The sequence below is a fragment of the Phalacrocorax carbo genome, unplaced genomic scaffold, assembly GCF_963921805.1.
Source record: "Phalacrocorax carbo unplaced genomic scaffold, bPhaCar2.1 SCAFFOLD_36, whole genome shotgun sequence".
Taxonomy (NCBI): Eukaryota; Metazoa; Chordata; class Aves; order Suliformes; family Phalacrocoracidae; genus Phalacrocorax; species Phalacrocorax carbo.
Genome location: NW_026990495.1, coordinates 1985239 through 2005960, shown reverse-complemented (window position 1 = coordinate 2005960; position 20722 = coordinate 1985239). Strand labels below are relative to the sequence as shown.

Below are 20722 nucleotides of genomic sequence, written 5' to 3'. Positions count from 1 at the left end.
TAGGACCCCCATCGCTCTCCCCACGTGGCCTGACTACTGTCCTTTGCGTCTGTCCCCAGGGCTCCCCAGCGCTGGCAGGCCCCGCGGGGCTTCAGGGCCAAGCAAATGCTGGGGCACCAGGGGCTCCTGGGGCTCAGGGCAGCTTCGGGCATCTCCAAAGCCAAGGCGCAGCTACCCCTTTGCTTCTGCAGATGCAATTGTTTGCTACCTGCTTCGTGGTCAAAAAGGTATCTCTTCATGGCACATGGCCTGGACAGAAGCCACTTCCCGGTTAGTCTGGGAGGACTTCAGGGAAACGAGGAAGTCACAGCATGCACACAGGTATGAGGACAGTGAAAAGGAGCCCTATCAAGGCTTTTGCCCTTTTTAGCTCTGAACTCTGACGTTCGTGTGCTTTCCAGCACCCAAGTCAGCTTTTTTTCCTCTGAGCTGCACAGCTTTACCCCAGCAAAATGAGTTGGGCTGAGCTGGCCTTCGAAATAACTTGGTTTCTTTCCAAGTTATTTCCAAAAAGCGGGATCTGCCTTTCCAGGCTAGATAGATATGGGCTATGGGTAGAGTTACTGTTTGCCAGTTATCATTTCTTTTGGGGTCCTGTGACAGTGATGGTCAGGTTGTCAGCCTGCAGCTCTGCAGCAATTAAAGCTACCACTGAAAGAGCTTTGGTGGTGGATGCTGTTCTGTGTGTTTCATTTTCAAGAATAATTTCATGGAGCTAGAATTATTTGTATGCGATTAGGTGATGAGGATCTTATTGCACTGGTCTTCTGTTTCTGGAGCATGTCCTGACAGCCTTTGTCATGCAGAGCTTTCCTGTCTGTTCCCAAGAGGAGTGATGGCTATGGCGTGGAAGGACTGCTGTGAGTAATGGCTTCACCAGTAGGCTTGGACTGAGTGAATCCCCATGGACAAAGAGATGTAGCAGGTGCTCCATTCCATATTTCTGATGTGCTGGGGCTAATGGTTTTAAACTAAACGAGGGTAGATTTAGACCAGATCTAAGGAAGAAATGTTGTACGACGAGGGTGGTGGAACACTGGCAGAGGTTGCCCAGAGAGGTGGTAGATGCCCCATGCCTGGAAACATTCAAGGTCAGGCTGGACGGGGCTCTGAGCAACCTGGTCTAGTTGAAGATGCCCGTGCTCGCTGCAGGGGGGTTGGACTAGATGACCATTAAAGGTCCCTTCCAACCCAAACTATTCTATGATTCTACAATACGCACATCTGGCCAGCGGGCATACGCGCGCGCACACGCACAGAGCGGGCACACACACACAAAACGCACACACAGAGGCAGTGCATGCATGCCCTACAGCACGCCTGCCTGCGGAGTGCACCCACCCCCACACACCGCATGCACGCACGGAGTGTGCACCCACCCGTCTGCCCACACGCACACTCACAGCGTACACCCAGTGATGCAGGCGCACATAGAACGCCCCTCAGATCCGTTCCCTTCTTCCAGCCGCCAGGGGCTTCACCTGACTGCCTTGACTTTTCAGCTATCATGGAGAGTAGCTTGGCAGCTACAGCAGCCAGTTCCTCAGGCCTCTGGGATGCATCTAGTCAGGTCCCTCAGACTTATGGGTGTTCAGGTTCTTCAGGTGGTCGCGAACTCGAGCTTCTCTTCCAGTGGGAGGGACTTTGCTTGCCCAGTCCCTGTCTTGCGGTGCCTGCACTCTAGAGGTGTGGGAAGAGAGGTTGCCAGTGAAGACTGAGGCAACAAAGTGGTTGAGTACCTCAGCCTTCTCCTCGCCTGTTGTTGCCCGTTGCCAGCCTTGTTGATCAAGGGGGGTACGCTTTCTTTGACATCCACTGGCTGCAGCGTGTGGTCATCCACAGTGCATGGGGGGCTGCTCTGGGAAAGAAGGGGTCTGATGGTGATTTGGTTAACAAATCATTCAAGGCACACCTTCCCTGAAAGGCCATACGCTGCTGCCGTATGCTGCTGTGGGTGCGCCGGGAACGTTGTCTTAACTAGGGTCTGCCTCTGTCAGGAAGGCTGCGTGTGTGCTCTGCACTGAGACACTCAGCGCCTGCGCCCCTCTGTCCAGGTACGCCAAGCAAGTGTAAAAAAGAGCGTAATTTCAGACAGAACGGACTTGAGGAACTTTTGCTAGCTTAGCCACGTTAGACAGGGACTGCAACTCCTGAATGCAAGAACAGTCATGTTGGAGAATAACCCTAGGAGGTAGCTGGGTAAAGCGGCTCTAGTGTCAAATGCTGATGCGTGTTGGTTTTGTCTGTTTTTCATGTAAAGGGTAATGAAATCTATGGTGTGCATCAGATACTACATTTAATATCTTCCTTCTGAGACTCCGTGAAGAAAGCAGTGCTATTTGAACAAGGTAATTAACTCTGCCCTGATGAGTGCTCTTGAGTACAAGCATGCTTGGTCTGTTGCTTTCATGTTGCTTCCTATCATTTTGCTGTTCTGAGATGAGTTAGAGCAGCACAGACAAGGCACAGGTATTGCTCGTTGGGCTGTTAACTTCCAAGTGGTGAGTGGGAGTAAGGGTAAGCAAACTCAGGTAGATAAATCTGGCACTTGGCCACTGCCCATATGTTTTGAATTTATTCTGTAACTCCTCCTTCCACATTTATACATTACCTAATATAGGTTTTTAATCTGCCTGAGTGTTTCTCTGATTTTCACACTGATTCTTTTTAAAAGTAAAATGCAGATCGAATCTTAACTCCACTCTGCAGTTTTTGTCACTCCTGTTTTAAGGCTTTAATGAGCACCTTAATTTCTGGACTATTTTCCATGTGGGTCTGTTGTCTGTGGGCAACTAAGTTGTACAGGTGTCGTGGTTTAGCCGGCAGCTCAACCCCACACAGTCGCTCGCTCCCTCCCCCACCGGTAGATGGGGGAGAGAATCAGAGGGGTAACGCTCGTGGGTTGGGATAAGAACAGTTTAATAATTAAAATTCAAAGAAACAACAACAGAAATGCAATGTAAAGGAGAACAACGAGAGGCGCAAAGCCCCGGGGGAGGGGGGAAGGGAGGGGAGAGGGGGAACGAACCGCCGAAATGAACCGCACGTGCTGCAGCCGCCCGCCGACCCGACGCCGCGCTGCTCCCGCGCTGCCGCTGCCCCCCCTCAATATACTGGTCATGGTGTCACGTGGTATGGAATGAACCTGCCATTGGCCAGTCGGGGTCAGCCGCCCCCACCACGGCCCCGACCCTCCCAGCCCCCCCACACACGTGGCAGAGCGCGGGAAGCTGGAAAGGTAGGCGACCCCCACAGTGAGGAGAATTAACCCCTTCTCAGCCAAAACCAGCACAACAGGTTAGGACTGACTTAGAGGAACTCTGGTGCAAGGTGTCAAGCCGTTGGTGGATTAATACAGGGTATTTATCATGGCTGTCTGACTGCCTTTTAGTGTACAAGTAGATGCGTAGTCATTCAGAGAGTAAAGGAATGAGATTAAAAATGCCAAATTCAGGCTTAGAAAGAATTGGGGGGCGGGGATTGTGTTGTTCTTCTTGGTTTGTGGGGTTTTTTTTGGTGGAAGCATCTCTGATTGCCCTCTGGATATGCATGTGACACGCAGCAGGAAACTGAAACTGTTAATGGAGTATCATTTGTAATGGATTCTTGTAAAAGCAAATCTGAATTGAAAACATTAATGGTATTAAATTGGTTTATAATGGATGGTTGCATGTTTCAGAACTCTGGAACGGTATTTTCACGGACCTTCCTGGTTTGTATGAGGCAGAAGGGTAGCATTCCGATTCAGTGAGCTGAGACAGGTTTCCTGTGTTCATTCCCAGAATGAGTGGGCAGTGGTCTAGGAGAATATGCAAAGCCAGTGCCGAGCGTCGTGGGAAAATAGGCGGTTTCAGGAGCTTCTACAGGGAAAACTGAAGCGTGAAAACCAGGAAACCTTTTTGGAAGATGGTATGCAAAAATGGAAAAGGTTGATTTGGAGCCAGTTGTACAACAAAAAGTAAATCTTAAAAGGAAGTTTGAGCAACACTTGAACTGTGGCTAATTCTGCAGCACGGTATGGGCAGTATTTCTGCTTTCCTCGTAAGGGTCATCCAGACTTGGAGCAGCAAGAATTTGAATAATCAAAACGCTTTTGGTAGCACTTTGAGTAGCAGAGAAGGTTGGAAATTTAATTTGATTTCCAGGCAGTCGGAAACAATATAAAGTTGTCTAGGTTACTGTGGGCACTTCTAAGATGAGAGCTCCTGTAGCCAAGAGGAAAGGTAAATTCTGTAGTAGACTGCCAGGCAGCGCAGTCACAGCAAGTGCTTGATATGGGAGAGGAGAAAACTTTGGGGCTTAGGGGTTTGGGTGTTTTCCCCACTTCTGGGGGGAAAAAAACAACATAGGAAAAAAGGGATACCTTGTGATGCTCCCTTCTCTGTTTTATTGTTGTGTAAAACTTTGTTGTTGCTGTAAAGCTCCCTGTTGTCCCTGTGTTGCATTTTGCACGGAGGCTGAAGGACAGCCTGTGTTCTTTTGTTGTAGAGCTTTAGTACAGGCGTCCCCATGTGCCTGTACCTCTGCCCTCGCAGTCAGGGTTGTCCTGGGAGGGGTTGCAGGTGCTGAAAGGTCTGTCTTGCTAAAGACCTTGTAATAAAGCTGCACGCAGACGGCTTTGCGTGTTCCAGAGCAGCGTGCGCTTCTCCTCAGCAGGAGTTAGTTTTTTGTCAAACAGGCTGCTGTTGTTTTCGGGTGGCTTTTAAAATGTGTGTTCGCATTCACGGAAGTGCTGGTGTGCATTTAAAACTTTTTTGCTCTCCCTGGTTGCTATTTTGATTCTAAATGAGGACTGGTGACTTTTACTTTTACTTTTACTAAGCTACTATCTCCCTTCAACACTTTCTAAAAGCCTGTCCCACTGCTGATGGGCTGTGAGCAGTGGGAGGACAAGACTGAGTTTTGTCTTTTGTACGTAAGTCCAGGAAGTTTCTTGCATATAACTGATTTTCTATGTTTTCTTTGAGTTAATGGCTTCTACATAGGAAATGGCAATTGGTACGCTGGAATATTAGAATGCACCATTGCAGTTGAAGTGAACTCAGGTCAATAACTGTAGGAAATACAATAAACGCAGTGGCTACAGGTGTTGGTCATCTACTTCTGGTGGGCCTTTGTTTGGATGACCTACCTTGCAACCAGAGGGAAAATGAAGCATGGGGTAAGCTTGCAGGTTTTAAACTTGAATTGAAAAGTAAAAAAACTTGTGTCTTTTAAACACACAATATGCATCCCACTTTGAAGATACAAGTGTGCAGAGATTTATGACTAGTGATTACAGATGGTGGTTTGACATCGTATAGTCCTGAAGAGATTAAAAATGGGAGTGGTTTAATACTCCTTCTAATGTCACAAATACCCCCCTCCCACCAGGATCCCTCTGTCACTGTGATTCTTGCTGGGGAGGTGTAGGAATTTTACCCTCTGGGTCAGTGCAGCAGCCTGAAAGGGAGATGTGATCGATGTGCCCTATTTCTTGGGAATGATCTCCTGCTTCCGTCAATTCTCTTGGGGCAAAGTTTAGGCTTGCCTTTTAAAGGAAATCTGACTTATCAATCCCCACATTTTTCCTAATCATTTTTGAGACATCTCTGTGAGCTCATGGTGAGACGCTAGTTAGAAATGTAACACAGACATGCCAGGGAACACACGAGGCTAAAAGAGTGTTAACTTTATTGATGACCATGCGATTTGTGTTTATACAGGTGCGAGTAAACAAAGAGAACAATAGCCATGCAATTGCCCGTATTCCAGAAATGGCTCTAACTTGGCTGATAAGGAACTCCCCTTCTATCCTCCCAACTAGCAACTACTCGCTGCAGGACAGCATCAAAACACCCTCATCCTTTCAAGAGGAAGGTGTTTTAACACTGCCTGACTTTGGCTAGTCCTCCTTTGCCTTTTTCGCAGGAGGTTCCAGTCGAGGAGATTTGTCACGACCCGTGTCCACCTTCTCGTTGGAACCTTCAGCTGGTTTTACTGTATTGTCCGTCTTAGGAGGAAGAGCCACTTCTACTTTCCGCTTGGCCTTGTCAGTCTTTGCTTTTGGCTTATCCTTCTCTTCTTCCTCCTTTTCAGACCCCAGTCTGAAAGCACTAGACTCTGTTTCCATAGGCTCATTTCTCACAGGGGTGGCATCGTCTCTGCTTGGGAGCCTGAAGACAGACTCCGCTGTAACACCTTCTGCTGCAGCTGCCTCTCTTGGTTTTCTCGCACCTTCCAACAACTCAGCATTTGGAAATCCTTCATTCCGGTGCTTTTTATCTTTATTGCCTTTCTTGTCTCCCAGTGGTTTTTCCACCTCTTTCTTTTTTGATGTTTCAGGATCTTTGATGCCACGGCTCTCCCTTCCACATGGTTTTTCAGGGCAATTTCCAGCTGTATGATGGTTTCTGTGCCTCTGCCCAGCAGGATAATCCTGCCTACGTCCCTGAGCACATGGCAAATTCTCTTGTGTGGTGCCAGGTGGACCGAACCTACCTGGAGAAAAGTCCTCTCTGTTTTGTGGAGGTGGAGGTTGACAGCCAACAGCATAGCCCTTGTAAAACTTCTCACTCCGGTGTCTAGAGTTCCCTCGCCGTTCTCTGTATCTTTCCTTTTCAAATGGATCCCTCCAGTCACGGGATCTGCCCTCGTAAGCTTTCCTATCATATGGTGGAACCTCTCTGGACCTGTTAAAACACTCCCTTTCTCCTTCCCCTTGAGGTAGAGTCCGTTTAGTTGGAGACTGGCCCCTAAACACCGGAGACCTTGACCGTGAATGGTATCTTCTGTGCGGGGGTGACCTTAGCCTTGAATGGTGAGAGCCGCGTGACCTTGACCTGGAGCGATAGTTACGACTCTTCCCTTTGCCTCTTCTTGGATACGGCGGCGATCGCGGGGAGGAACGAGACTGGGAACGACTGAATGATCGAGAGTAGGAGTGAGTGGGGGAAGAACTGGATCTTGACTTGGTGTAGGTATACGAACTTCTACAGTACGATGAAGCACTGCAGGGAGACTTGGACCTGAAAAAAAACCACACAGAAAAAGAAAGAAAAAAGGGTCACACTCCCCAACTTTTTTCCTCTCAAATTTGGTTTGCTTTGTTTGGTTTGGTTTGGGTTTTTTTATCCTCTCTCCATGTGTTTATGTAATGATGCTACTGCAAATTGAAGAACTTGTTAGCATGTAAAGTTTCTGCTTCCAAGTTTCTAGCCTGGCTTTCCACTTGATCCTAAAATTATATTTAATTTTCGTATGTGATTACGGTTTCCCCAGAAAGTGTTGGTTTTTGGCAGTCCCCTTGTCAGTCCTGTGCTGATGTTTTATTTTAAATAATCTTAGTGCAAGCACAGATCCCTTTGTTAAAGGCAATTCAAAGTAAGCCATTTCAAAATTAATTACCGCTAGTGTTCCCCACAACTACCTGTGCGTACTTATTCATTGCAAATCAGCTGTTGCAGGAGTTACGTGTTACGGCCTCCTTTAACCAGGAGTAGTAGTACAGTTACCGGTAGTAATGCATTGAATTTCTGTGGGACACTTACAGTTCCCAGGCTGATCCGCCACCTGCTGAGCGAATTGTAGTGGCTCTCACTGGATGACCTGTTGCAGTGGGGAGGGAAAAAGAAAAAAATCCCATTCAGTTTGTCTGAAGGTAAGACTTTTAAAGGAATTCTAAAGTTAGCGTTACTTACCCGTTGTGGGTATTGATTGTCCTTGGGGGCCCAGACGACTCGGCAGTGCTGCTTGTCTTAGTAGCGGAACCTGACGGCCCTTGGCAAAAAACGGTTGGAAAGAGTTGGAAACGAAGCTCTGCTAAAAGACAAGGATCAGTGCCTATGCTGAAATCAAACTAACCTTCTCCTCCAACAACCCGCCGATTGGCTGAGAGGAAGGTTTAGAAAGGTTAGCGGCCGTCACCAGCGCGGCGGGAGGCCCGACAGTCAGGAGTGGTGGTGGAGGTGGTGGCGGTGGCGGCTGCTGCGGCTGCTGCTGCCGAGGGTAGCCAGTTCCATTTTGGAAGTTGTTCACAGCCTAGAGGCAGAAAAACACGGACAAAAAGGGGATAGGAAACTTCAGGAGGCACACAAACAAAAGGCTCCACAGAGGAACATCACTCGCCTATTCCTGTAAATGCTATCAATCCTAAAATAAATCAGCAGGCAGGGGTAGGAACACATCGCATTAAGCGCCGGCATTAATGACTGGTAACTCAGGGTGTCTGTATTTAAAGCACTTCAGTGTCAACACCGAATTTGAAAGGGAGGCAATCACGTTAAAACTGTGACCTGAATTTGCCAGACTGTCTCTAAGGAGTTGTAAGCTTCTGTAACAAGGGATCATGCACTGGAGGAGTAAATGTAGCCTTGTCCACTTTAGCCCTGCTTCAGGAGCTGCCGATTCATGTTTTCTTCCCTTTCAGCTTTTCAGGAATAGACTTCTCTTACAAGCAGTTCACGGAAAAGCCATCACGTTACCTGGCGTAGGATCTTGTTGGCAGCTAAAGCATCAGGAGAAACATCGCTCTGATGACACGTTGGGCAGGTATGATCCTCAGAATCCAGTAACGCTGTTCTAATACCTGTGTGCAATTAGAGGCATCAAAATAGATTTTAGCCAAACTAAGGACATTTTTGGGGTTCTCATCAGTTAGAAAACCATGTATATGATTAATGGGTGAAGATGATCTTGAATTGGGAACATGAAGCTCAAGTTCAGTAGCCTAATAATTTTCTAGTGTGCAGCCAATAACGGTACAGCTCTGATGTTTCACTCCTGTAACATCTGGAGGTGTGGAGTAGGCGGTGTCTTGATGTCTTGACTCACCTTTTTTCCACTCTCTAGTACAGTGAGAAGTCACCAACCTCAGGGCTAGTGAATAAAAGAGACCTCAAAAACCCGTTAGCGGGTTTGAGTTCTGAAGGTTTCAGCCAACTCTCCCGTGGAGGAGAATGTGCATTAAATGCCCAAGTACCCGATTGCTGCAGACCACAGGAAGTCACCAGCGTTGGCTCTGTAATTTTGTAGGAGGGAAAGGGCTGTGGACAAACGAAATGCATTCGCTATCTAATAGCGTCATCACCGGCGCAGTTACGCCCTCTTCTCATACTCGTCCTTCCACGTGCGAAGGGGATTTAACGAGATACATAAAAAGGAGGAAAAAGCTTTCGGCCTTTCTTTTGCCCTTTATAGGAGAAGAGTCCTTTCCTATTCAGGCTGGGCTTAAGTACTACATAGAACCGGTGACACAGTAATTTCCTGATCTCCTGTTTCTGCTTTCAGAGGATCAGAGGTGATGTTTTGAATTAACAGCCATGGGGTCACACTTACATTCGTCACAATAACTGTTTCCACAGCAGGGAATAACAGCTGCGTCGGTCATTATATCTTTACAAAGGGGACACAGGAGCTCATCTGGAATAGGCTCATCGGAGGGGGAGGAGGAGGCCGGCTCTTCCGGTAGAAAGGGAGGCTTTTCCTTCTTTCCTCTGGCATAAGCTTCCCTGGAGGGGGGTGGGGAAGGAGAGAGCAAAAAGTTAAAGGTGGGTCAAGGAGAACTTTTCCAAGCTTTGGCTTTTCTCAGGGGAAGAGAACAGGTGGAATTCTTCTCACTCCACATTAGCCTTCTAAAACGTAGGCCGCTAGTTGAAAGTCCTTTTCTACAGCCACAGGATGAGAAGAGGGAGGGGGAACAATTTTCCTGCTGCAGACCTCTCCCATTCATTGGGTCAATGGAGAAATCAGCTCAGACTAGGCAAATAATTTTTTGACAGCTAGAAATTGTGTGAAATGAATCCCACCTCTCCGTTGCCAGAGGGTAAAAGTAAATGGCAGGCTGAGGATCAAGTCAGTCTCCGAGTAATTAAGTTTTGGAAATGGAAGAAGTCTATGTTAGAGCTTCTACAAAAGGAGGTCCATGGCAGAACACCAGAAGTGCCACCGAGTGCATTTTAGAGCAGCCGCTCTTGTCAGCACACAGTAGTATTTTCTTAGTTTATAGCAACAGGAAAACTGCAGCCTCTTTCACACAGGGGAGGTGATAAAAGTCAGAGGGGGAGGAAACCTCACTCCCACAGCAACTTGTTAACTTTTGCAAGGAGCCTTTGCAGCATCAGACAGAAGCAAAACGCGCTTTCAAAGAGAACGACTCCACTGCAAACACCTCAGAAACCTTTTGCAGAAATACTGATTCTTAGCACGCCACAAGTTTAAGCAGCTTCCAGGGGCATGAACAGGAGGAGCGTCCTATTTTAGGGCCTTGGGATTAGAAAGTATCACGGGTGTTAAGGTTAAGATGCAATGCCAGTGCTTCCTCCCCCGTAACTAGAGGTGCTGGCCCACTCGGCTGCATTGCCGCCCAGGCATCGACGCACGGTTCCTCTCCTTCGCTCCTGGGTCAGTCCCGTTAGTCCCATACTTACGCATTAATAATTGGTATGGCATATTTTCCCGTGCTGGTCAGCATAGCACCCTTTGTGTTGGGATCTTTCACCTCCACCATGAAACTCCTTGGAATGCCCGTGCTCCTCCTAATTCTGGGAACAGGCTCAAAAGTCTTGTCCTGGTAGGAAAAGAAATGCAGGCGTATCTCAAGACCCACACTTAAAACGACATCTCCGTGACTGTTGTTAAATGGCAGGGACGCTCAGCCAGAGGCTTGTGTCATTACACCAGGCAGATATCCAATAGATGGGGCCAGCAGAAACATCCTGGTTTTGTACAAAATACTAAAAACTGTGAAGTGTCTTTAGAAAGGGTTCAAACCCAAAATAAATTTCCAGTCATATTGAAATACAGAAAAATATGCATGAAAGTTGACAGAGAAAGATCTCTGGCTATGTTTGTTGTGGTGGCCTGGAAAAAAGAAAATTTTGCCTTGATAATTGCAGGTGTCCCTTGAATTTTGAAGGGCTTTGCAACTTTGCCATGTAACCTCTCTATTTCACCCCAAGAGAAACACGTCTTAATATGCGTGTTCATGTATCTGTTACCTCACTGCCAAGGTAAAAAACAAAAACGAAGTAACACCAGAAGTCCACCCCAACCTTACCCCGTTTGTTGGGCAGTTCTTTATATAGTGGCCAGGTTTTCCACAACGAAAGCAAGTATATGATGGCGGAGGTAGACCCAGGCTGTTCTTCATGTAACTAGAAGGTTTTTTGGGAGAAAAAGAAAAAGGGGTGCATGTATCTCTCTTGTTAAAGCAACCATCTCTAGCATTCCTCCGTAATCGTTGGGGAACAGATCTGGCGTTATCAACACTTACTTGATTGGATCATATGCACGGCAAGACTGTATCATCATCGCTTTTATTTTGTCTTCTTCGGAAGCGCTGGCTTCAGCCAGACTGGCAGTCTGTGTAACAGGCCGTTAGTCGACACACACGTTAGAAACACTTTAGAGCCCCTGCTAACTTCTTCGTGTTAAGTGAGCTAACTACGGTAAGCAAAACCTGCAGGTTTCTCCAGCTGGCCGTGTCCTTTTACCATGCAAATTGTAATATAAGCCTTACGCAGAACTAGATCTTCATATGAAGGAAACCAGCTGATTTCTTGGTTTTTAAAGTACTATTTGTTCAAACGTTTTAATTACACACTAGTGCAGATACCAGCAGGGTCTAAGGGAGGGACTGTACATTCTTTGGACCGTCCAGCACCAAGCCTTCAGATCAGCCACTCGTGTCTTTGCTTTTAGGTGCATTCCTTCGCAAGAGCAACCAACTACTTTCAGCATTTTATTAAATGGTTGTTTCCTATACACAGTTTTTCCTCAACTGTAACATAATGCAGATCGACACCTATGAAATCATTTCCATTAACCGTGACAGAAAACTTCACAGACACTTGACTGATTTGCTTGAACCCAAGAGATGCACAAGACACATCCAAAACCCACAAAACATTTCTAGGGATAGGCGAAAGTTCAAATATGGCATTTCGTACATAGCAGTAATAAACCAGAGGACTTTTTACAACACATTGACTCCCTGCTGAGCCAGTCTGCGCTACAGAGGGTAGAGTAAGTCACAGTTTTGAGCTGCTCTGAGGTGTTGTTCCTGTATCGTTCTGAAATACTTCAATGTTCTCAAAAGCTTCAATGTGTGCACCTCTTGGACGGCTTCTCACATTTTAGAGTAAAACTTCACCTAAGTTTACAGAACCAAGGACACGTTTAGGGACAGCACTAATGCAGACCAGTTTCTTCTGGTGGCTACCTTCCAAATGAATTATTTTTTCCAATATTTTTGCCACGTGTCCACAATTTCATGTCTGTGGTGAGAGAGGGAAGAAGTGGCTAGTGGGGAGAGCTTTCTCTGTCTTGGGAATGAACTCCAGCCTTTCTTTTCAGAAGAAAGAACAAGCTCCTCTGCATTACGCCCTGCCTTCTCTGAGCTTTGTAACTTTAAAGCCCAGGCACTGAATTGGCTAGCACTACGCCTTCTCACAAGGCGCAATGACTAGTGCTTTCCCAGCCAAAGTTACACATTCCCGGGCAAAAACCGCCAGCAGCTCCACAGCAAAACGCGGCGTGGCAGGAGTTCCAGAAGGTCACCTCCGCCAGCATGCCACACACAGGCATGGGTGTGTTCCTAGACACGGTTAGGGACATAATCACAGCGTACACAGTCTGCGTTCAAGGAAATCAGATTGTGTTGCCCACTGTATCTATACGACAGCTGATGAAATTGTGCAGCGGTCAAAGAATGGATCTGCAGCTCTGAGGACTAGAAATTCAGAAACAGCCCTGCAATTGTCCGTGTTCCAGGCACGCCTCTAATTTGGCTGCTCCACACCCCCTGGAATGTCCGTCCCTTACAGCCAGTGACATGCTTCTGTAAAAATAGCGCTCCTCCCCAAAGCAGAACTAACGGAATGTATGAAAAAGGGCAAACAGCCTCTGAAGTGCTTCTCCTTTGTGTCTTGAAGATGAGCACTAGTGCAACGTGACGTTGGTGCTGGTAAGGTTCTCCCCTTCTATCTCCCCAAAGTGGCAACTTCTCTTTACAGGAGAGGATCAAAGCATACACACATTTTAAAGTTAACATAAATACTTGACATTATTAAGAATTAAAGTAAAGCATTGTTCGCATTACAACAGTTATACAGCTCTGGATCACAGTGCAAGATTTAAAAATATGAAGCAAACACTTTTTTTTTTTTTTTTTTTTTGAAGTATTTGGTATTCAGTATTATACCTGAATAAGCTGGGACAGAGAAGCAGATGCAGAGGAGTCATCCATCTGTTCACAAAAAATTAAACACATATTCAAGTTGTACAGTCCAAACATAGCAATAGTTAACCTCTACCGTAGTCTGAAAGTCTGCACGATGCGCTCCGAGTGTGACTGCAAGAGGCATTTCCGACCTCGTGTCATTTGCATTTGCTCAAGGCAAAGTCCAAAGCTACGCCAGCTTAAGAGTGCCCGTGCGGTTAATGAGAAGAAACTAGACTAACCAGACCCGCTTGAGATCAGCTTGTTGCTCCAGAGTATCTCAGAGAGGGAACCTTGTCAAATGGGTCAGGAAGGGTAACTGATGTACTGTTCAGCACGTTTGCCCAACGGCCACCTTCCACGGCCCTCCAGCCCTGGGTCTTTTTTTGTTTCCTTTATATTTCTACTGAAGTATTTCCTGCCAGTCCCTCCAACCAGTCAGTTAGAACCAACATCTCCATGAAACTTGTTTGCCACCCTAAGGCAATACTGCAGAAGAACTGGGGAGGGGCGGGGACACGACTCGACAACCAACAACCAACAACCCCCAAATAATCCAAAATCCAGAATCGACAGTCAATGTATGAACTGCCATTTCAAACGGAAGACTAATCAGAAACTAAAGAGAACTAAAGCAACTGAACAGAAGACTAAATCAAAATCCAGGCTATTACCAGTCAAGCATTTCCTTCTGTTACTTATTTATATTTCAGCAGCAGAAGGACAGTGTTTTCCAGCCTGATGAAAAATGCCCCACAAAGGCCCCAGGCTCTAACCTTGCGCCAAAATTTGTACACTGGGTTTCAGGTATTTTCATTTGCAGACAAGCTATTAGATGAAGCTGCTGCATCAGAGAAAGCGGAAAGAGCAAATGCAGAACTTCTTTAGAATACCACTTTGTGTAGCAACGATATTTACATTCAGGGCAATCTGTTAAAGACATTCAAGTACTTGGAGGAGCCCAAACAATATCACTGCAAATAAACAGTTCCAGGAACAAATACCCAGGTATTCAAAGGCACGGAAAGGACTCGTTTAGCTGCCCAGAACTGTCCTCAGAACGTAGGGCGTATGTCAGTTTTAGTTTTTGTTTGAACCCCCACGTCAAAGTCAGAAACAGTACCAAGTTTAACAACAATGGTTTCTCGGTGTTTTTTATGAATGTTTTCAAAAACCGTTGGGCAAAGCAAGCAAAAACAGAAGCTAAGTGATACAAGGTGAAAATGGCAAAAATACACTCCGGAGCATTTTTACTGCAAGAAACACAAAGCGCAGAAGCAGCTACGCCAACAGACACGTTACTAGCTGTAGACAGACAGATGGAGAGCACGGCACCACGTCCAGTTGTGCAAACCTTGAACCTACATCGCCTATAACCAATCGTACCTTATCTGTACAACACAAAGCCATTCAGGAAATAGCCTCGCATATTCAGGATGAAATACAATGCGTGACTGGGCACAAATACCAATAGTCCCATTAGAACTGTGCAAATGATGGCATTACGCAGTTCTTACTATGCTGAATCAAATCCATTGTCTTTGCAGCATAGGCTATGTTTTACTGGAAGAAATTATATGAAGCTACTGTTTGGAAAATTTCATACAAGGCTACGTTGTTCAGAATTCAGTGCAGTGTGCAGAAAAAGGTGTGACCCTGTGCTTTTACATACTGCTTTTGGTGTTCCGCTCACTGGCTCCGTTCGACTTCTGGAAGGAGAAAGAAAGGAAGGTGATCAGAGCTTAAAATAGAGCACTTGTGCCCCACATCAAGCAGTGAAACAGGTTATAAAACCTGCCCATCAGGACATTGTTCGGATAATCTAGTGAATGTGGACATCTATTCATACACATAAACTGTTCTCATTCTCAAATTCTCACATTCAGTGCAACTAAAAAAAGACCCCAAATCCCAAAATGACCACAACAATCCTGTAGGCAGGATCACGTTTGAGTAGCTGTAATCTCAACCAATACACCCCAGATCTGGGGCCTCAGAGTACCTGCCATATCCTGCCTCCTCCTGCAAATGCAGGAAATAGCCAAACACTGACAATCGGGCTCCTCTGGGATGGGAACAAATTCTAAGCGTACACTACGGTGCGTATCTGTCTTTACTCTGAAAGCAATACAAGCAAGCCCATAGCATAAGGCATCTCTCCACCTGGAGGAAACAGCATCTACAGCTCGGGTCTCAGAACAATCAAGCCCAAGAACAAACCCAACAGAATCATCTTAGAAGTTACCGTTGTTGGAGCCTGAAGCCCATGTCCCAGCAGGCCTAAAAAGGTCAGTCTGCTTTGGGACAGGTCCATTGAAACCTACCCCAGGACAACAAAAACTAACAGCCGCTTTAACAAGGGAGATGCAGTTGGAACGCCACTGGTAAACTAATATCCATTAAACCAGTGACCTCACTGAACCCCCTAGCAAAGACTACACCGCTTTACGGATACTCACGTAACAGAGGTTCTGCTGGTAGCTTTAACTCCTCCAGCAGGGATCCTTCTGACAATTACCGAGGAGTTCCTCGGAATCAGGGCGTCATCATCTGTGTATTCTGAAAACAACATCAGTACAGAAAAAAGCAGTAGTCAGTTTGTAAGAACGTATATCAGTATGTCATTACACAGCACTTCAGAGAATCCCTTTACAGAGAGAAAAGCAACCTTTTATAGGTAACACCGACTTTTATCGTCTCAACACACTCAACAAATGCAGATCAAATTAAAAGGAGGCACAGGCTTTTTGAAGGGACTTCTGCCTTTGCAGAACATGACTCCATGGGCAGATATTCCACTGATATTTAAAATCCTGTTTTCTTTTCGCTTAGGTTAGCATTGCTTCTGTTACTAGATCTCCATTATGGAAAGTTACAGTCCCGGAACTGTAAAAGGTTAGAGTGCTCAGAAAATCTGAGCAAGTCGGCCATCTTCACTCAAGCTCCACTTTGTTCTTTCCAAGATCAGGTCAACATTTAGTCAGGACTCCTGCACGGGCAAGGTTATAAAAGAACAGTACTCTGTGTGCACGTGTAAGGATTCCAGAGACGGGAAGCACAAAAACACCCGCCACAAGTGCCCCATCCCCCCCCACTGGGGCAGGATGGGGCAGCTCACACGCTGGCATCGCAGGGCCACCCGTACTGGCTGCATCCCTTCCCCTTGGGCAGGAAATTCAGCTCCCTGCAAAAACAATGCTTGGGAAGGGAAATGTGGGCATGGGAAACCGTTGGGATAGGAAACCATCACGGGTCTGAGAAATCACCGTGGGGATGGGAAACCCTCACCGGGATGAGAAATGAGCATTGCGGACAGGAAACCATCAGCAGGATGGGACGTCATTGAGACGGGCAGTTGCTGTGGCATGAGAAATGAAACCCTGGCAGGGCTGGCTGAGGCAGGTGCTGGTGGAATGATCGCCGTGGGGACAGAACCCCAGAACACTCTTTGCCCCAGACAAACCCCACACTGACCCGCCGCCATGGCAGGTACAGCAGCAGCTCCTGCTCCTCGTGGTGCTCCTGCCCTCCGGGTAACCCCCCAAGGGGCTCTGCCCACCAGTAGCTCACCCCACCACCCCTCTTTGCTTCCCCCAACAGAGAGGTTCCCTCTGCAGCTGCCGACGGCATCGGAGGTGTCCGACATGCGCTTCACCACCACGGCCATGCCGCCACCGGTCAGTGCCTGTGTGCTGCCCTCTGCCCCAGGGCTGCCGGTGTCCGGTGAGCCTGCCCAGCTCCACACTGTCACCTACCAGCGGGGCCAGCCCACCGTCTGGCAGGTGGTGCCAGGGCCCCTGGGGGCGCCGGGGCAGGTGGTGCAGGGCCCCTGCGGGTTGTCGCTTTCCGCAGTGGTGCAGGTCCCCGCTGGGGTGCAACTCCCTACTGGGGTGCTGCTCCCCCCTGCAATGCAGCTCCCCGCCGGGGTGCAGCTCCGCACTGGTCCCCGAGGCCCCGCGCCCGCCGCCCCCACACACCTTCTTTGGTCTGGGCGTTGGAGATCTGCAGGTCGCTCCTGGTCGCCTTCAGCTTCTCGCGGCCCATGATCTGGCGCTTGAGGTCGCGCAGGGTGATGTGGAGGCCGCTGAAGGTGACCGTATCATAGTTCAGCCTGGAGAAGAACTTGTAGTGGACACAGGACATGGTCGGGGCCAGGCGGTGCCTGCTCTGGGATGGCGCCTACTGCAGCACGCGGTGTCATGGTCCTCTTATATGCTCAGCACATTATGAAGAAAGTCCTGCATCATGTGGGTGTGGCAGCCCCGCCCTCGTTGCCCTAATGCCGAGTGGCCCTTAGGGGAGGGGGTTCCAGCAGCCTGCTGTCCTGTCACCCCCCAGGTCTGTCGCTGCCCGGTGTCCTGTCACACCCCGAGGTCTGCGCTGTCCCTCCCGCCACCCCCTGGGCCTTCGCCACCCAGCGTCACCTCCCATCAGCCCCGGGGCCCGCGCTGGCTCTCCCAACAGCCCTGGGCCCATCACCGCCCCATGTCCTCTCACCCCCACGCCTCTCACCGCCCGCTCTCCCTCCTGTCACCCCCCCAGGCTGACACCACCCACTGCTCCCTCCTGTCGGCAGAGAGCCAGGGCAAGACAGCCTGGGGATGAGGCAGCGGTTTGAGTGTATCTTGTTGCATTTATGGAAGGTTCCGCCAAAGAAGGCAATGACCATGTACGGTTATTGCCATAACCCAACGTAATTCCCCACAGTGGCACATCCGCACTTGCTTGAACTCTGGAGGGGAGGACAAGGAAGTAAGGAATGAACCCTTAGCCTTAGGAGGTGCCCCAGGACACTATTTCTTGCTTTCTCCACCACCACAGCTGCTGCTGCAACAGCCTCAGTCCATGAAATCGGGCCCTGAGTTACGAGGTCTAGTTCTCCTGAGGAACATGCTGCGCCTTGCTGACCTTTTGGGGCCAACCGGCTGTCCCTCCTGTTCAGGGAAATCTGATAGAAACTGATTGTTGTAGCCTGGCAGGGCTAACGCGGGAGCTTCCACGACTTCTTGCTCTAGATCTTTCAGTGCCTTCTGGGTTTCCAGAGCCAGGAAACCCTTCTGAGTTCAGGGCTGTCCTCTATATCCAAGGGATGGTTATTGTTGCTCTCGGTGTCTCTTTGCTTCTCCTGTTAATGGTGTGTGGGAAGCGTAGGTTTTAATACGGTAGCCTTGCTTATAAGCCTGTGGTGGAATAGGGATTATACATATTCAGCCCATAATTTGTCCATCGCCACGGGGCAAACTACAGCAGCAGGGGCAAACAAGCCCCACTGTTGGCTATGCACTCAAAGCCCACCCGCTACCTGAAACCAACTCTCCCGGGTGTCTGTCGTGTTGAATTCTCAGTGGTACAAGGACAGGCATCTACGTGATGAGTTTTCACTGAAGAAAGGAAGGATACCGCCCTTGCACCAAGAAGGGTTTGTCGCTAGTCTGAAGGGAGAGCCCTGCCTGTGCTTGGAGAGCAAAGCTGTTGACAAGCTTACTCACTCTGTAGGGGCTGGGAACTGGAAATGCCAATAGAGCCTTCAAATTAATAGGATGGGTGGACGTGGACCATTCAGCCCTTAGGACCATACAGACAAAAAGGGGAGCCTTATGCCTGGAACGTTCCATAGATCTGTGTGGAATAATTGCTGGAGGTGACTTAGAAATTAAACCAATGTTTTTAGAGATGGTGCAGCATTGAAGAAGCTGCCAGGGTGAAGTGCAGCTGCTATGTGAGGAATCCATTCCATGGCAGTTCCCTTGTAACCATAGATGTCGGCAATGCCAGGAGAACTTGGCGTACTGACTGTAAGAGGAGTTGGCTGGAGGGTGGAGCGGTGCGGGGCCATCGTGGCCAGGCTCAGTGATAAATGGGAACTGGAGGTACCCTGGAGCTGGCACGCTGCATATTTGCCACCCTGGGCCAACAGTCCATCATACTTTTGACAAAATGCTGTCCTTTTGGTGAACTTTGGTCATTCGGTATAATACCAAAACACACCTCCATCCCCAAAGTTACTCCCCTCTAAGGTGCAACCACCCCTCACTGGGCATGCACTTTGAATTTCTTCTAGTCTATCCTTTTAAAAGTAAAGCGAGGAAATTCTACACCAATCATGATAAAGGTATGCATGACTAGAGTCACTCAGCTCCACCTGAAAGGTAAAAAATAGTATAAAATGTGTGAAGAGGAAGAGGGTGTTGGGGAAGATACCATCGCGTACCACTCTGACTTCTGGGACCAGTTGACGGGCTGAGCCTCCTTCCCCCCCTACTGGATCGCCTTTGGGTAAGACCAAAACATCTGGGTATCCCATCTGTTTCCCCGGGAAAACTTAGAAACCTCTCTATAGCTTCACTTTAAATCTCCAATGCTTCATACCTGCTTAAGCTGTCTGTAGCCTAGCAGCGTTACTCATCTTCTTAGTATTTGTGTGTGTCTTGTAACCAGCAATCCTATCACCGGTAACCCAAAGAACCTGTGTATCTGTTGCTTTAATAAATTGTACTGCTCATTAATCTAGCCATGATCGTTCTCATTGAACGCCACCGGCTGGGGCATCTGGCAAACAGGTTACTAACAACAAATACTCTGATGAGCGGTCACTTCCAGAACCCTTAGAAAATAAACCGTTGACCAAGTCTGAGACTAAGACTGGACTTAGCCGCACCTAGACTCCTCTCTGAGCAGGAGTTCAGAAAGCAAGGGGGTCGTGTCCGAACCTCGTGACTCAGCGGTAGGGTCTCCCCCTAGGCACTCCTCAGACTCTTACCATTCACGCACCAGTGAGTTAAATGGAACATATCAGGTTGTATGAGAATGTATTGTCTCACGCCAGTTCATTGTAGAGCTCTGAAAGTTTAGGAGAGTTGGGGAGAAAGAGGTGTTATCAATTTTTGCATTGTAGGGGAGACGATTTGACTGGCTGCTGTATTTGGAAAGACAGTATTTCAGTAAATGTGTACTTAGAAAATGGTGGTCTCGGAGGCTCAACACAATCCTGCTGGAGTCTCTGTAGGTCTCAAAGTAGTTGGCTGACGCTGTAGTAATTTGTGATCCTAAACGCATTGCCCATGTGCATTCCACGTTCGCCGTGCCGTTTTGCTGTTGGCTGCGCTTGGTGAAGGAGCGGAGGGATATTTCACCCCTGAGTCTCTGACAAGATGAGAGCAGGAGCTGGTAGGAGCTTACGCGGTTTCCCTGGAGGTATTTAAAAGACATGCAGACGTGGTACTTTGGGACGTGGTTTAATGGTGGACTTGGCAGTATTAGGTTCACAGTTGGGCTCGATGATCTTAAGGGTCTTTTCCAACCTAAATGATTCTATGAGCCTATGATCTGCCTGTCCATTCTGTCCTCTCTGTAGCTACTAGGTTCCTACACCTGCAAGGTCTCAAGGCAATAACTTTATCTTTCCTTGTCCGTATACACAGTTCAAACTCCTACGGTGTCTTTCATGATCTTGCAAGAATTAGATATGCATCTCTGGCTTTACAGATTCGGTTATGCTCTGCCCATATCTTTGAGCCTGCGGCA

General features: G+C 48.0%; 1 protein-coding gene across 1 annotated transcript; it reads right to left on the bottom strand.

Annotated features, from left to right (window-relative positions):
- Positions 1 to 5884: 5884 nt before the first annotated feature.
- LOC135311340 (E3 ubiquitin-protein ligase RBBP6-like) lies at positions 5885 to 17341 on the bottom strand. The gene is made up of 12 exons (XM_064440464.1): positions 17176 to 17341; positions 15658 to 15757; positions 14871 to 14907; positions 13181 to 13225; positions 11252 to 11340; positions 11036 to 11132; positions 10407 to 10546; positions 9316 to 9488; positions 8463 to 8566; positions 7843 to 8019; positions 7580 to 7587; positions 5885 to 7007 (listed from the first exon to the last, which is right to left on the bottom strand). Exons 1-12 carry the CDS (start codon positions 17339 to 17341, stop codon positions 5885 to 5887), a joined length of 2259 nt encoding a protein of 752 aa, XP_064296534.1.
- Between the last annotated feature and the right edge of the window lie 3381 nt (positions 17342 to 20722).